The following is a 16,638-nucleotide window of genomic DNA, read 5'->3' as shown; positions in this document are numbered from 1 at the left end:
CCAATGGGGAGCTTCAGAGCAGGAAGGGGTCCCAGTGCCTACATGGAGGAACCCCCTATTTTACAGAGGAAGGGGGCAAGTCTCAGGAAGGCAAGGGATTGAGTGGGATTAGTCTCATTTCTGGTGCCTAAGAGGCTCAGTAACAGCTAACTCTTGTCTATCTTCCAGTCCAGGTTTACACATACAAACAGCTTCCCCGCTATTTTTCTGGCACGGACTCCACCTTAACGAAGAGTCAGAGATGCTTGAACATCTTTCCCAGGGTGCCCTGACTTCTGCAGACCTCTGCCTCTGTGGACAGATGCTTGGGACCCAGAGCGGACCTTGCTGCTGGGAGAGGAGGGGTCAGGGGTGGCCAGTCGGAGCATTCACCCCAGCAGGGCTGTGCCTGTCCCATCCCCACTTCACACACTCATGCCATGCAAAAATATTTCAGAAATGTTTAATGCCACGGAGAAGTCCAAAACCTGCAGAAAGCTTCAGTCATCCTCCCGGGCTGTCCCCTGAAGGGGACATCAGCAGGCTGGTAGCCTGCACAAGCCAAGGAACCGGGGCCATGTGTGGCCATCTTTTTGTCCTCTTCCCCAAATGCCAGAGGTTCCCTTTAGGCTGGGGAAAGAAAGAAGAGGAAGTAGAAAAGGAGTAGGAGGAGAGTGGGTCTCCTCAGGGCACTGTTCCTGCTCTGGGATCATGACTCACGCAGCAGGCCCTGGGAGGGATCCTCAGACCAAACTGAGGCGGCCAAGCCTAGGGTTCTGGAAGGAGCAGAGAGAGGTTCCTGGGAGGCCGTGGCCAGGAGTCCCCAGCAGCAGCTAGAAGAGGAGGCCTCTTCCCTGGCCTCTAACCCTGGCCAGTGTGCACAGGACCACGCCAGCGCTGGCATTCAATGGGGTCCGCGTCTCCTCCACCCCTCATCACTTCGGGCCTTTCTTAAGTATGATGTTGTCATACTCAGTTCCCTGTGGCCAGCCAGAGGCAGAAAAGTCCTTCTCTGCTGTGTAGACATGCTGGAGGCCTCTGGGGTCCCCATCTGCTGTGGCCTGCCTCCTCCAGGCCTCACCCTGGGGCTCCTGCGGGCTGTCATACAGGGACAGGGTGGCCACCCCCTCAGGCTCGTCATATATGTGGTCAGGTCGTGAAGGCGGATGCTCCTCAATGCTGTCGTACAGAGGATCTGCCTGGGGCTGGGGAGGGACGACCAGGACGCCCCTCAAGCTCTTCCCCAGGTTCCGGGCCACCGCATCGAAGGGCACTGCATACTCCCCCTCCGGGCCCCGCTGCCGGGGGGCAGGCACCGGGATGGTGGGCGACGGTGGTGGCAGTGAGTCGTGGGGCCGGGCGTATGGGCTGTCTGGCCGGGGCAGCACCATGGGCGCCGGGGCTGGCTGGGTTTGGGGCCCAGGAGAGGCAGCCTTCTTCTGGGCAGAGATGGCCTCCTCCAGTGCCAGGAAGATCTCGTTGCCTTGCCGGGTTTCAAATTCAAAGTTGCCCTCCCCAGAGATGCAGCGCCGGCCAGCCTCGAAGGAAAAGGTTACCTGGGTCGAGGGGAAAGGAGATTACTGCCAGCCCACCAGGCGGGGCTGCTGCTCCTGGATCCAGCCCCCAACCACAAATCTGTCACCTCCAACTACCCTTCCAACCAGGAACTGCAAGTCCCCTCCCCAAGCGGCTTCCCCTCCCTCCCTCCATTTTTTTCTCACAAGCAAAGTCCTCGCTCATCTTCCTTCTTTCTCCATCCCATCCATCCGTGTATGAGCCTCCATGATGCCAGCCACCATCCCCCCTCTAACGTCCCCCTACCTCTTCCTTTCCTTTCCTTCCCCACCTCCACCACCATCTCTCCTTCCCCTGGGTCCCTCCTCCTGCCCCTGGGCTGGGCTGTTTTCCTTCTGCAGGACTTCAGCCCGCCTTTTCTTCCTCCTCCCATTCTCTCTTCCTTTGAGGGCCCCTTCGCCCTCTCCCTGCCCGCTGCGGCCCCTGCTCACCTTGTCCCGCCCAAAGCGCCGCAGGAATCTGTAGGGCCACTCGTACAGCTGGGTGCCCGGCTCAGGGCCACCCCACAGCTCCAGGGCACTCTCCCCAGCCCGGAGCGTGTAGGCGCCCCGCAGCCGGCACCTCTCACTGGCTTCTGTGGGTCTCATGGTCACTGCAAACTTTTTGCAGGGGGCCACTGGGGAGGAGAAGGGAGAGGAAGAGGAAGAGGCAGTTAATGGGAAGCAGCTGGCCTGTCTCCACTCCACCCTGCTCTCAGTAAGCGTTCCAGGTCTCCAACAAAAGTGTTACCAATGACCCCATGACCCTGCAGCCTGCATCTTGAAGGCTGAGCTGCTCCACGCCAGGTCATACTCCCCCAGAGGCCAGGTACCTCCACCTCCTCCCCCAGGAGGCATCATGCCTGAACCACATGCACCCTGAACTCGTGCCCACATCCTTCCTGCCCGTCGCCAGAGCCACGGCCTTGTCTTCTCCATCTCATCTCTCACCCCAACCCAGCCGCCTCCCCGATCCCTACTGCCACGGCTGCAGGTGCAGCCGACCCTGCCCTCCCAGCTCTCAGCCCACCCACACCCTGCTGATGCCATCTGGTGCCCTCCAGCGGGTGGAGCCTGGATGTCTCCCCTGCCCCCGTGTCCACCTGCGCCCCACACACACACACACACACACACACACCCAGAGGGCTAGACAGACTGCAAGAGGGGGACTGCCTTGTCAGCAAAAAGCTCCCTTGCTACAGGACACCTTAAATCCACAGAAAGAAGACCATTTTTTACAGACAATTGCTCAGGTCCCAACAAGGGAGCATTCAACAGCAGCGCCTTCACCTGGACCCCTGAGCCCGGCCCTTTCCCACCAGCAGGGCCTGGACCAGACCGCATGGGTCAAGGGTGAAGGGCTGACATTTAAGGCAGGCCAGCCTCCCCCACCTTGGGCCATGCCGGAAGCGATGCGGAGAGGCTGATAAGGGGGCTGGCCAGGGCCAGAGGCAACCACAAGGCAGGAAGACTCAGAGGCAGCCCCAGCCTACATCTCCTCCCCATCACGCCCTGGGGAGAGCACTCGGGGAGAAGAGGCAGGCCCCCCACCTCACCTGTGGTCCTGTTGCTGTACAATTCATTCTCCTCCATGCAGGGCCTGCCGCCCTTCCTCTGCGGCCCCGACAGCTCCTTCCTCTGGCCCTGGGGAGGAGGCCAGGGACTCACCACCACCACCAATTCCAAGCCCCCTCTCTGGCCCAGCTTCCTTTCAAAGCACACTCAGCCTGCTGCCCCATCTGCATTCTGAATTGGGACCCCTCTACCACCACCACCAAGGAACCACCTCCAGCATCCTGACCTCAGCTCTTAGAACACCTGCCCACAGCAAGCAGCCAGTGCCCCACGCCCTTTCTGCAGCCCCGGATGACTCACGGGGAAGGCCAGGAGGCAGATGGCCTGTATCCAGTCACCACGCTCTGCAGTGGGGGCCGCCAGCAGGTATAGGCGCTCTGTGGTCTCCAGGAAGAAGGCGCTGGTGTCCCGAGGGCTGCTGGCCTCCCCACCGGCCTCGGCCACCCGCAGGCAGTCACCGAGGCGGATCACCTTCCTCGGGGCCTCGCCCCGGCGTGGCTTCTCCGGGCCCTCCTGGAGTTCCAGCCGGGCCAGGGCGCAGCCTGACCCGCCATATAGCACAGCCCCGAATCGGCGCCATTTCTACCCCCAGGTGCGTGGCAGGTGGGGAGATGGAGAGATGGTGAGGGGGGGAGATGGAGGGGACAATCACAGGAGACCCAAGAAGGCAGAGAGCATAACAGAGGCCTTAGGAGTCAGAAAGTGTTGGAGATCCACCCCAAACATCCAAGAAAGAGGCCTGGGATGACACAGAGAGGACACCAAAGGCAAAAAGAGGCACAGCAGTGAGCCCCATGGAGGCGACTGCAGGGAGGCCTGGCAGGCCCAGCCCAGCAGCTCTGAGTCTAGAGGTGGAAAGGCTGTGCATCCTGAAGCCCGGAAGGGGTGGGGAGGGCACCCTGAGGGTCCAGACTGGGGCCCAGCCTTCTCGTACTGTGTGAGGCCCTAGAGAAGGACCTGTCTCCAGGAGCGTCAGCTCACCCTCCTAAACCTTCCCGCCTCATCCCCTACAAGTTGGGCCATGAGAGAGACAGAGAAGAACCCTGGGTCAGCTGAGGGAAAAAGGACTTCCTCATTCAAGGAGGCCAAGGGAAGGAGAAGGAAGTTGGACATGCTGGGGCCCTGGCTCCCAGAGACCCCAACTCGAGCTCAACACCAGCCACATGCACCCGGGGCAGAGGAGGGGGCAGGAAAGGAGGAAGGAACCTCTACCTCAATCCCAAATCATTGCTTCCGATGTTCCATTCCCTCCCAGGTGGCCCTGAGAGGAGTCACCACAGCGCAAGAAAGGCGAGAAACAGAGGGGAGCCCTCCTGTACCCGTCCCTCCTGGGGGAGCAGCTGTCAGCAGGGCAGTCTGCCGCCCAGGCTGGGAGGGGAGCGGTTGTCAAGGAAAGAACCCTCCCCAGCTTGTGCTCTGGGCCTAATGCGGCAGACAGCACGTCCCCACCATCCCATGAGGGTTGTGGAACATCCTGGGACCTCCTCTCCTCCCCAGGAGTTTCTAGCAGCTCCCCAGCCCCTCGGCCTGGCCCCCACCCAGCCGAGCTCTCCCTACCTTTCCAAAAGTCTGCTGCTGCTGAAGGTACAGGAAGCCCTGCTTCACCGCCGCGTCCCCCATCTTCCCACCATCCCGTGCCCCTGCGCCTCAGCCCGCTCCTTCCACTCCCGCCTTCTTTCTCTCCTCTCTGCCCTGTGTTCCCCCTTCTCTCAAGTTCATTTCCTCTCTGCCTAGAGTTTTCTGCACTATTCTAGTCTGCTCGATGACGACAGGCCGATAGGCCCTGTGGTTTCTTGCGCTGTGTGTGTGTGTGTGTGTGTGTGTGTGTGTGTGTTTCTTTTTGATGAGTGAGTTTCACGTTCAAGCTTCCTGCATTTTCAGTGAGTGAGAGAGAACTTCCAAAAAGCCAAACGCCAGTGCTTCAGTGAGCAACAGCTTAGGGACAGGGGCCGGCGCGGGGAGTCACCCACACAGAGTGGCTGACCCACAAGAACAGAGGCCCAGGAACAAAATTCGACAGTAAAACCGGTAGCCAGAGGCCCCCACGCTCAAGCTGGATGCTCAGCATGACGGAGCAAGCAGAGAACTTAGAAATCAAGCAGCCCAACTCCATCATTTGAAAAACGAGGAGGTCGGAGGGAGGGTGTAGCTCAGTGGCAGAGCGCTGGCTTAGCATGCACGGGGTCCTGGGTTCAATCCCCAGTCCCTCCGCCAAAATAAATAAATTAATAAACCTAATTACCCCCCCACCCCCCACCACCAAAAAAGCCCAAAACAAATGAAAACGAGGAGACTAACAGAAACAGACTCACAGACATAGAAAACAAACTCAAGGTTACCAGGGGGGAGGGATAAATTGGGAGTTGGGGATTTGCAGACACTAACTACTACATATAAAATAGATAAACAAGAAGGTCCTACTGTAGAGCACAGGGAAACTATATTCACTACCCTGTAATGGCCTATAACGAAAAAGAAGATGGAAAGGAATATACATATGTATAACTGAATCAGTGTGCTGTACACCAATATTGTAAATTGACTATGCTTCAATTAAACAGAAAAAAAATTTTTTAATGAGGAGACAGGCTCATGAAGGTCTAAGGGCCACCAAACAGGAACCCAAGTCTCTCAACTCAGTAGGAGCTGAGCGCACACACCCAGCCCACTGGACACGTGAGCCTCACTGCTTTCACACACTCCGCTGCTACTGCTTCGCTCTGCGGGAGCCACTCCCTGCCCACCACCATGACACACACCTACACCACCTCCTTGAGGTTGTACAGGCATGTACGTCCCCACGCTGAAGCACACTATGCTCCCTGAGCTCATCTCAAGCATCAGAGTTCACCTTCTTTCCAGCCTTTGTGAGAGTTATAAAGGCACTTGAGTTCCATCGGGAGATTATCTTCCTATGTTACAACAACAATCTGTTCTATTTAAAAAAAAGAAAGAAAGAAAAAGGCTTGAATAGTTATCAAAAGTGCTTCATAGTGACCAAAACTCCAGGCATACACTATCTCCAGCCACATTATCCATCCCTGGAAGAAGGAAGGGCAGGTATGAACACACCTGTTTGCAACTCTCCTGAGGTCACAGGGGCAGAGGAGGAAGTACCAGGACGCCTGGTCTTTAATTCAATGATCTTTTTATTGCTGCCTTCTAAGTGGAATCCGGACTCCATGCAAGAAGAGACATTGCTTTGGGGAACTCTAAACTCCCCAAAGAATATTTAATCTAGAGCCAGATGGTTTAGAGAAGCAATTTGATGGAGGCATGGCACAGAAATGTTGGGGGAACCAGAGAATTAGATCAGCACTCTTGGGGTAACCCCGTAATGCATGCTTATGTGAGGGAGCTGTTTCCTCTCCCACAGGGGTTCGGTTGCCTTGGAAAGGAGAGCAGAGCAGTGCCCCGCTCAGGCCTTCTGCTGGACATGCACCAAAACAGCTCTAAAAGATGAATGCTACAGCTCTGGGAGGAGAGGGCTGAGGCACGGAAAGCTCACCCACTCAGCCCTGCTACCTGGATTTGAACTGGTGGATCCAGAGACCAAGGGGGAACCAAGGATGCTGGTGTAGGGGAAAAAGGCTCCTTGGGAAGTGGTTAGGAGCATGGAAACGGGTGGCCTATTCCATCTCTCTAGTCCTGTAGGGGAGGCAGCGTTACCTGGGAGCTGCATGGTCTGTGGCCGACAGCTTCATCTCCTTATGGAGTGGGAAGAGAAGGGCTTGTAAGGTCATCCTGGGGGGGGGGGGTGCCTTTCAAACTTCAGTGTGCAGATCTTGTTAACAGTGCAGATTCTAATGCAGCAGGGCTGCAGCCAGACCTGAGATGCTGACGTCACCCTGGGGCGACCAGACCTGACTTTGAGTAGCAAGACAATAGAGGATGTCCCCCCGCCCCCACCCGCCCACTCATGCTTTTCCCTAAGGTAAACTGGACACATTCCACTCAGAACCACAAGGGGGCACTCGAGCTTGACAGATTACTCAGAAACTATTTAAACCTGGAGGCCTGAGCCCCAGTGCTTCAGACACCCCCATGCCATCCTTTGCCTGTGGTAGCTGGAGAAGTTCTTTGCCCATGGCTATCGCCTGCAGCAGGAGTGAACTCAGAGCAACACCCACTTTTCCTGGCAGGACTTGTGGGAACCCCTCGATGGAAGTACTAACCCTACTACCTTCTGTCTGGCCACAGGCAAACCCTGTGAGCAGGGACCTAGAAAGCACAGCTCTAAAACACAGCAGACGGGCAGAGAACCTGAGGCCCTTGGGTCACCCAGGCACCACTGATGGGAAGAGAAAGCATCATAAAGGAAGGGGTCCCAGTGGTTTACACTGGGGCAGAAATGGGGGTAGGGGTGCCCCTGGGCTTCTCTTTGCTTTTATTGGAAAGGGATGCCCCACATCTCATTTGCACCTCAGTATAAGCCACCAGGATCCTTTCTTTCACAATGGTCTGTCTCAGCCAGAGTCAGGAACCATACAGATCCGGAGACCACAGCTCCAGGAAATTTGCAACTTTTTGTTAGTCTTCTCATCAGTGATTAGCAACTAAATCCTTAACACAAAAGGGCTTCTGAGTTTGTCTTTGGAGGTAAGAAAGGAAGGAACAGAAGTGACTGATTCCTTGGGCCGGCCTGGAGACTAGGTAACTCCCATATGATGGATAGGTGGGGGCAGCTACCCAAGGGGTAGCTCTGGGCACATAATAGGAAAGAAGGTATAAAACGGGCCAGGAGCTGCTGTGGGCCTAGGAAGGATGGAGGACTGAGCACAGAAATAAGTTAGCAGGGATTCATGAAAGATCCCATCCCTGCCTCCTCCCACTACAGTGGTTCCGGACTGCAGGGGAGGAAAGACAACCCCAGTCTCTTGGGTTTTATTCTTAGACCTCACACTTTCTCCACTAAGTGTATCACTTCTCCCAGTACTAAGAGAGAACCCAATACTCTGAGATGAAGGGCTTATAATGTAACATAATAATAACATAATAATTACGTTACTTAACATTGGCACAATACTTCAAATGCTTTATGTTCTCAAACGAGCCCCAATGTACCAGAAAATTAGACTGAGATAGGAGGAAATTAATTAACTCAAAAATTATTCTTTTGAGCATCTACTCTGTGCAGAGGTAGAAGAAACGGAGCATAAATAAGACATATAGAATCTGTTTTCAGTGTGGTTCCTTTCTAGTTGGAGACTCAGACAATGAAAACAATAAATATGCAACTAAATAGTTTGGGACTGACAGTGACCAGTGATGCAAGTATGACAGTGATGGGGTCAGGAGACAACTTTCAATAGAGCCATGAGAAAAGCCTCTCTGAGGAGATAACAACTGAACTAAGACATCGAAGGTAAGAGGGAACCAGCCACTTAAAGATCTGAGGGGAAAACATTCCAGGCGGACGTTCCTTCAAAGACCCCGAGGCAGGAACAGCTGGCGGTGAGAAACTGCAAGAAGGGCAGAATGGCCAGAGCATTGTGAGCTGGAGCGGACACAGGAGAGATGAGGTCAGATCACACAGCCTCTTAGGCTTAGCAAAGATTTGGAAGGTATTCTAAACGTAACGGGAGGCCACTTGAGGATTTTGAAGCAGGGGCATGAACAATCTGATCTATGATTTTAAAAGGATGTTCTGCCACTATATGGAACATGGATTATCAAGGGGCAAGACAGGAAGTAAGGAAACACGCTGGGAATCTATTATCAGAGCCCAGGAGAAATGGGATGGTGGCCTGGACCAGGGTTAGCAGTGGTGATGAAGAGGCGCCAGATTTGGGCATCTACTGGATAGAGATTTAATAGGACTTGCAGGTGGATTGGATACGGGGGACTGTTAAGACACAAGGAATCAAGGTAACTCCTGGGTGTTTAGTTTGCACAACTGAATGAATGATGGTATTGTTTACTGAGCTGGGTGAGACAGAGGGAGAGAAATAGATATGGGGGAGGGCTGTTGGTGGGGGGTGGCTTGGGGTCTGTTATTTCTACCCTAAAGGCAAGCAGGGAATTGGAAGGCTGCCACTGCATTGTCACTCCACGAAGATACCAAGGAAGCACCTGACCCACCACCCCTGCTCTCTCCCCTCAGGGAGCTAACATCTGGATACCGAAAGGTTGTTGGAAAACAGAAACAGAAAAATCCCACATATCAGGGGCTAGGCTTGCCAGAAGCTATAGTCTAAAGCTCTGACTCCAAAGTCTTCTCTGAGAGAATCTAATTGGCAGAGCCTAACTTGCATACAGAACCCTAGCTGCAAGGAAGTCTGGGTAATGTAGTTTTTCGGTGCCCTACCTCAGCAAATCAGGAAGACACACTCCGAGGATGAAGGTAGAAATGAATGCTGAGCACAGTTTGCTCCATACACAACAGAAAGTGTGTATTATTCACTACTATCATCATTTCCATCGCATGTGGTGCCCCTAGTCAATACAGACTTCAAACAACCAATACTCTCAGCATCCAGCTAAAATCTAATCAGGGGGCCTTGACTGGAAGCCAAGTGGAATCCAGTGGAAAACAGGAACCAGCATTATCTAACACAGACAATTCCTGGTGGTAAGGACTGGGACTGGCCTCAGCAGGCAGGGCCTTACCTGATCTGACCCAGAGCCCGGGGGTCCTAAAACCCCTTTCTCTCTCCCCACCACCACCTTTCCCAGCTTCTGACCCCTCTAAAGGAGGCAGCCTAGACGACTAGTTAAGCCAAGCTGCTGAGGGAGATCTGAACTGTGCCTTCTGCATGTTTCCATCATCACCACTATCTGGAGGCTATTTGCATGAGCCTTTATTGCGGAGAAAGGGAGAGAAATGAAAACAAGGGGTTCACTATTTGGGTTGCTGGTAAAACCCAGGATCAGAAAGCAATGGCTGTTGTCCACTGGAGCAGAAAGCCAGAAAGACACAAATTCGGCCGCCGCCGACAGTGGAAAGAATAATGCAGGCGTCCTAAGGTGGTCCTAAGGGGGTTGGGGCTGTGGCGCACCGGAAGGCCCCCCCGGAGTGTAGTGTTACAGCGGCGCGGAGGCAGCGGGGTCGGGGGGCGTCCCAGGAACGTCCTGAAGACACTCGGGAAGCGAGGCATCCGCCAGGTGCAGAGGTCTGGGTGGGGACAGGTCCCGGCCCCTCCAGGAGCCCTCACCAAGGCGAGGAGCGAAGGCAGCGCCAACTCCCGCTGCAGGATCTCCGCTGCCCATCGGAGCGAGCGCGGCCCCTTTAAAAACCATGTAAACAAAGCTTTGTTCCCCCGGCCCCCTCCCCTCGCGCCCCCCGGCCCGCTCCTTCCTCCACCCGCCCCCCGCGTCCCAGGGCCGCTGACGTTGCCGCGGCTTTACGCCGTCCCGACGGCGCTGCGCATTCTCCAACCGCGGCCCGGGCCGCCCGGGCCTGCGCAGCCGGGCGGCGCTACGCCGCGAGCGCAGCGCGACGATCCCCCAGCGCGCAGGCGCAGCGGCGACGGCGGCGGCGGCGGCGGCCCGGCCGAGGTGCGCGCTGGGGGGGAGGGGGGCCGGAGAGGAGCATGAATGGAGCAAAATGGCGGATCATGTGCAGGTGAGAGGAGCCGCGGGGGAGGGGGCGGCCGCGGAGAGTGGGGAACGGGGGCGCACGCGGCCCAAGGGGCTCGGGCAGGCTCGGGGCTCGCCGGGCCCGCGGCGCCGCCACTCGGGGCTCCGGAGCCGCCGCCCGTCCCGGAGCTCTGGGGCCTTTCCCGCCTCCTGGGCCGGGGGCCTCCTCCATCCCCTCCCACCCGGTCCCACGCCTCTCGCGCGGGGCTGGAGGTTTGGGGATCCGCGCCCCGGCGGGCACAGCCTACGTCGCTTATCAGTGACTGTCCTCTGGCTGGAGGGAGGCCTCCCGCAAGTCCTCAGTGCCCCCCAAGACGGAGGAGGGAGGGAGACCCTTGGCCGACTCTGTCCTGAGGGGGGGGCTGCCCCCTTGCACCCGCCAGCCCCAAACGAATAACAAAAAGAATACCTCGCACTGATAAACCTCGCTCGACCGAGTCCTTCCCGCCGCCTTCCTCTTCGCGCCCCCGAATCCAAGGGACCCCCCTCGGGCCTCCTTCCCCCTCCCACGGTTGCGCCCTTCACTCCCGCACTCCTGAGCACACAGCCTGCAGGGCCGAGCTCCCCAACCTCCAAAATGGGTGCTCAGGCCTGGGCCCGCCCTCCCTTCGGTCCCCCTATCCACAGTGAAGGAGTTGAGTGCCCACACCTCCTCTGAAACGCGGGGTGGAGGGGGTGTGTCTGAACTGAAAGATGCATCATTGGGTGCAGACGTTGCTCTGGAGGGTCCCGATCGGGCCCAAGAGCAGACCCGGGCGTGCTTTGGGCCCAGGCCACTTTTCTTAAAAGACATGGCACAGGCCCTCGGAAGGGACAACCCACAGCAAACCTCATAGTAGCTGGAGGAGTCAGGGTTCTCCCTTGCAAACTCGAGAAAGTTTTTCCTCCCTGTGCCTTAGATCTGATATTTTTATGATAGATATTGTAAATCACAAATCTGTTGTCAGAAACCTTCGGATGATTCTAAGGTAAGAGCACAGGTTCTGTGTTGTGGGAAGTAAAGAAGTAGAGAGGATAAAAAGTGTCGCCTAATTTCGCATACTGTATAGTATCATTCCTCAAGTAAAAAGGATAATCTTATTCCTAACTTTATGCCTACCTATGTCCACAGGAAGGTGGAGTGGTGTGACTTCTGTCAGTTTCTTTGGGAGAGATGGGACTAAAGTTCTCAGGCCAGGAATCAGTAAATCTTTGGAATGTGAGGTTCAAGTTATCAGGACAGACTTATATCAGAAATTGCAACCACAGATGGAAGACCACAAGATTTGTTTTTTTTAAAGCCGGTATCATGGCCTAATTCAGAAGTAGCAGTAAAACTTGATACAAGGTGGTAATAATAATAATAATGGTGTAGCACCTTGAGTTTTATAGCAGCCATTTCTAAGAAGCGTGAAGGATTTTTATGTGATTTTTTTTTTCCAATTCTTCCATCCTAAAAAAGTAGATAGGCAAGAATTACTTCTGTCATTTTGAAGAAGCAAATCAAAGCACAGAACTGGTATGAAATTTGCTTTGGGTAAGGTAAAGTGGATCAGAGGCTTTTGACTTTGGGTCCCGTGCTCTTATCTACTGAAGGAGAAAAAAAATAGTGTCCATGTGCATTCCAGAACATAGTTTGAACAGATAGCCTTTCTGAATGATGCTTTGGAAGGCAGAGGAAGTCCCCATGTACTTTTATGAATATACATCTGTTTTATCTCCTGCAGAGAAGTATCTCTTAATGTGATGTCTTCCACATTTTGAACCAAAAGGTTGTCATTCCGCACCAAAGGAAAGTCATGGTGGGTGAAAGCAATCTTCATAGCATTTTTGTCTCAGAGGAGGATCTGCCTTATTTTTAGAAAGGTGATGTATTTCTCCCACCCAAAAAAAAAAAAAAATCTACCAAAGTAAGAATTTATTTACTTTTAAAAGCAAAGTGGATTATGCCAGTCCAGTATTTTGTTTGACTTTTGAGAGTTGTAGGGTGTTACTCTCTAAATGAGTGGTCTTTATAACAGCAGGGTGAGTTTGTGAGAGAATTTTTTTTCTGTTTAAATAGAATGGAGTGTATTGCTTTTCTTTGTTAGACTAAAGTATTTTTAGTATTGGATGCTCGGAGACTTTATTGTAGTAGAAAATCTCCCCAAGAAAAAGATAAACTCTCCCCTGTGTGGAATGAGTGAATAAATGAATAGATTGAGGACAAATCTGAGTGTGTTGAGGGGGAATACTTTTCTGAAAACACTTCTGGAACATGAAGTTTAAAAAGGGGTCTATTAAAAAAAAGGAGTCTTATCACAGATTCAAGACAGTGGTTATTTGAAAGTTTCATATGTAGTACTAAATAGTTGAGTCATTATGTATCTCATACTTTTCTGAACCACCAGGGTGAGCAGTTTTTTTTCTATTGACACTAAGCGTCATATGATTCTCCGGCTGGAGTCCTGAGCATCTCTTCTGATAAGTGTTTAATGGAAGTCACAAATCGGTAGTAATGGAAAAATTATAATATTTGGCTTGTCTTTTAGCTCTGTGGGTATCATAGACAAGCCTTTTTCAAAGAGAGGCTTGTAAGAAAGTCCTTGTTGTGATGAGTGTCTAATTCTTGGTCTTAGGTGACCTTATCTAACGCCCACCATGGAGGCAGTGATTGATGGTGAAAAAAAAAAACTCATTTGTATTTATCTTCATAAAATGAATGCTCCTCCTTCTTTTTTTTTTTTTAATCTAAAGTTAGATGAAGATAATGAGGATTCAGTATTTTCACTTACTGGCTAGTTATTGCAAAGAAATGAAGATGACTCTTAGTGTACAGTGGTAATGAAAAAAAATTAAGAAGGATCAGATGTTAGCTTTAATAGTGCTAGCTGGTATTCACGATCTTGAGAGGAAAAGGAAAATATATACTATCATTATATATTAAGTAGATTGCTTAATATATAAGTATATGTAACTATTAAGTTAAAATTATTAATATAAATAGTAACATAAATGAAGGATAATTCTGGGTTTTTGTTGGATTTATTATGTTATGCTGGGCCTTACAGAGATTCTTAAAGTACTATTTACTGGGCTCTGCATTATGACGATGTAATAACAGAAAATACTGTTTTCAGATAGTGATATTTGTTTAAATATTGACCACCAGTGTAATTCTAGGGAGTCAAAGAATCATTAAAACTGGTAGGTTAAATTTTAACAGAATGCAGAAGTTTATCCTGATTATAGCAAAAGATAGTTGTCAAATTTAACTTTTAAAAATATGCAAGGAAACATGAGAAGAAGACCTATAGGTGGTTCATTTTGCAAAGAGAATTCTGTACAACTTTTGAGAATTTTAAATGGGAAAAAAAAACCCAGTTCTGTAACTTTTTTCTGTTAAGCGAATACAGTAAGGCTTAGTGTGGACAAGGCCCTTTGCTGCTGTGCTGGGCACTGCAGAGGACTCGGAGCTGAGAAAGATACTGGAGCCAGACTGCTGAAGTGTCAGATTCTGATGTGCTCCTCAGGCAGGCTTCAGAAGTACAAACAGATACAAGAACTAAGACACTGATTTCAAAACATGCTACACTTGTGTCAGGTGATACTGGGATGGCTACATCCCCTCACCCCATCTACCTCTTCCGTGGACTGCTACAAATACTACGTCTGTATTTTAAAATAACGTATTTATAGGTACTTGATAATTCTGATTTAGTTTACTTCCTCTTGTGAGAAAAGCCTTCAGAAAAATTAAGGTTGTGTATATGCATGTGGTATCATTAACACTCATTCAATAAAACAAAATATATTACTGTAATGGAATCTCTGCTTTAGATGGAGGTAGGAGAAAAGAGCATAAGAAGACCCCTGTTCTGTGTCTTACAGATAAATTTACTTCCATTTGGTCCAGAAATTGATGGTCATAACCACCAGCTGTATTTTCTTTTTTCTTGGTTGGGTTTCGAAAGCAATATTGTACCACAACCTTCCAAGAAGGGAAAGTTGCCAATTTAAACTGATAAGCTAATGTCTCCGTAGGTACAGCTAACCGAGGCTACTCTGCTCACTCAAAATATGTAAGGAAGATAGTATTCAGACATTGCATCATTTTTATTTTAAACACCAAACATATATTATCTCATAGATTTTCTCAGAGTCAGGGATCTGGGAGTGGCTTAACTAGAGGGTTCTGGTTCAGGGTCTCTGTTTGCCCGCAAACTGTCAGCTGGGGCTGCAGTCAGTCTCAAGGCTTGACTGAGGATGGAGAGCCTGTCTCCAGGCTCATCTGTTGGGAGGCCTTGGTTGGTTACTTGCCGGCTGTTGGACTGGGGGCCGCAGTGCCTCACTGGCTGTTGTCTGCAGGTTTCAGCTCTTCACTATATGGACCTTTACTAGTTCATAATTTTTTTTAATTGAAGTATATTTGATGTCCTGGTATATGATTTTTAAGAGCTTCTTTTCTACATTATGTAATGATGTCTGCTGAGTATAAGTGATCCATCTTGTTACTGTTTTTTTTTTAAACCTCTTATTGAAATATACCCTTAGATACAAAAATCATAGCTGTTCAGCTTGATGAATTTTCACAAGGCGAGCACTCTTTTGTAACCAGCACCCAAATCCACAATACTTTCAGAGCCTCAGAAGCCCTTCTGATGCCCCCCCAACCCCCCCCACCCCCGTCAATAACATCCTTCCTCCTAAGGATGACTACTAGCCTGCCGTTTGATTTTTAAATGTCCTTATAGAAACCCAGCTGAGCAGGGCATGTCCATGAGAGCTTGAACTTTAAAGCCAGGGGGGAGGAGCAGTATAGAGCAGTGGTTCTTCAGCATTTGGGGGAGTTGGTTTGTTTTGGGGTGTTTTTTTTTATTTATTTAATTTTTTTTTTTTAAGTGTAACGGAAGCTGTGTGCTCTCTAGGGAGGAAATATATACCTACATAAAAATTTGCCTACAGTTTCAGGCCATTCATGAACTTCAGAACTAGAGTTTAAAGTTATATTCCTTCTTAGATGAAATGTTTACCGCATTTTCTTTAGAAACTGATTTACCAGTCTTTCTCTTTTGACTTACGTGAAAAGCTAGTTCATTATGACAGTATGTGTTCTTGGACAGTTACATGCAGGCTGAATTTTAAAATATTGAATTTTTGAGGATGATTAAAAACAATTAATGATTATTAAGCATCTAATATCCTGTTCTTAGACACATACAAGATGCGACATCCTATTTTCAGGGGCCTTGCGTGTTAATTGGAGAGATGATGACGAGCCTGGGTTGAGTTGTGAATTTGTGATGAGACATTGTTTTTGTCAACATGTCCCTGAATGAAGGTGCTGTTGCTCCCATTACCTTTTTTTCCCCATTCCAATACATCTGAGCTCACGCCTGACATTTGTAGTGACTCACAATGGCAGGGAATTCTCAATGGAATGAGGTCATATCAGGATCTTGGGGAAAGGAGGGGAATTATCAAAAATTGAGTCTCAAGTATGTCTGATATTTGCATCCCTGACTCTTCATTCCCTTCATATAAGTTCATGTGCATGCACACAAAGATACACCCACACACCCACACACACACACACACACAAACACTGCTGCTACCATAAATGGGAAGGACGTGTTTGAGAGAAGGCACAATGGAAACCTCATGCTAGCATTTATTGGACTTCTAGCTGCTTGCCATTTTACACAATCTCTAATGCTCACAGTAACTCTAAAAGCTCGGTATTATGGAGGTAATAGTAATACACTGTTCCTTGAAATAGGCAGAGGAAAGGACCTGGTGTCTCTGGAGGACAGGAGAACTGTTAGAAAATTTATGTGATGATTGTGTGGTGGTTATTGTACAACTTACTGGTGTGGGACCTTGGTTGAGGGTAGCGACAGAGAGGTACCAACATTTATGGAACATCTGTTATGTTCCAGGCACCATGCTAAGTCATTTAATTGGGCAACTCATTTAGTCTCCTTGAACCTCGATT

At 50.7% G+C, this 16,638-nt stretch overlaps 2 protein-coding genes across 6 annotated transcripts in view; one reads left to right on the top strand and one right to left on the bottom strand.

Moving 5' to 3' along the window:
• Window positions 1-426: 426 nt before the first annotated feature.
• DOK2 (docking protein 2) lies at window positions 427-11,268 on the bottom strand. 4 transcript variants are annotated; one of them, XM_032471028.1, is made up of 5 exons: window positions 11,095-11,267; window positions 3,408-3,689; window positions 3,089-3,176; window positions 1,986-2,170; window positions 427-1,535 (listed from the first exon to the last, which is right to left on the bottom strand). In XM_032471028.1, the coding sequence occupies exons 3-5, from the start codon at window positions 3,123-3,125 to the stop codon at window positions 915-917; spliced, it is 843 nt and encodes a 280-aa protein (XP_032326919.1). In that variant the 5' UTR covers window positions 3,126-3,176; window positions 3,408-3,689; window positions 11,095-11,267; the 3' UTR covers window positions 427-914. The 4 variants fall into 4 exon arrangements, with proteins under 4 accessions (XP_032326919.1, XP_006180272.2, XP_032326921.1 ...); XM_006180210.3 differs by lacking the exon at window positions 11,095-11,267 and adding an exon at window positions 4,665-5,357; XM_032471030.1 differs by lacking the exons at window positions 3,089-3,176; window positions 3,408-3,689 and having other exon boundaries at window positions 11,095-11,268.
• XPO7 (exportin 7) overlaps window positions 10,523-16,638 on the top strand; it is a 72,676-nt gene continuing 66,560 nt past the window's right edge. The window contains exon 1 of one of the 2 annotated variants that reach the window (XM_032471025.1): window positions 10,523-10,671. In XM_032471025.1, coding sequence (XP_032326916.1) covers window positions 10,654-10,671 — 18 coding nt within the window. In that variant the 5' untranslated portion in view covers window positions 10,523-10,653. The remainder of the gene's footprint in view (window positions 10,672-16,638) is intronic. The other variant, XM_032471026.1, reaches the window with a different exon arrangement.

The sequence above is a fragment of the Camelus ferus genome, chromosome 31 (assembly GCF_009834535.1).
Source record: "Camelus ferus isolate YT-003-E chromosome 31, BCGSAC_Cfer_1.0, whole genome shotgun sequence".
Classification (NCBI taxonomy): domain Eukaryota; kingdom Metazoa; phylum Chordata; class Mammalia; order Artiodactyla; family Camelidae; genus Camelus; species Camelus ferus.
Note: the sequence above shows the minus strand (reverse complement) of the source record. Positions and strands in the feature narration are given on the sequence as shown.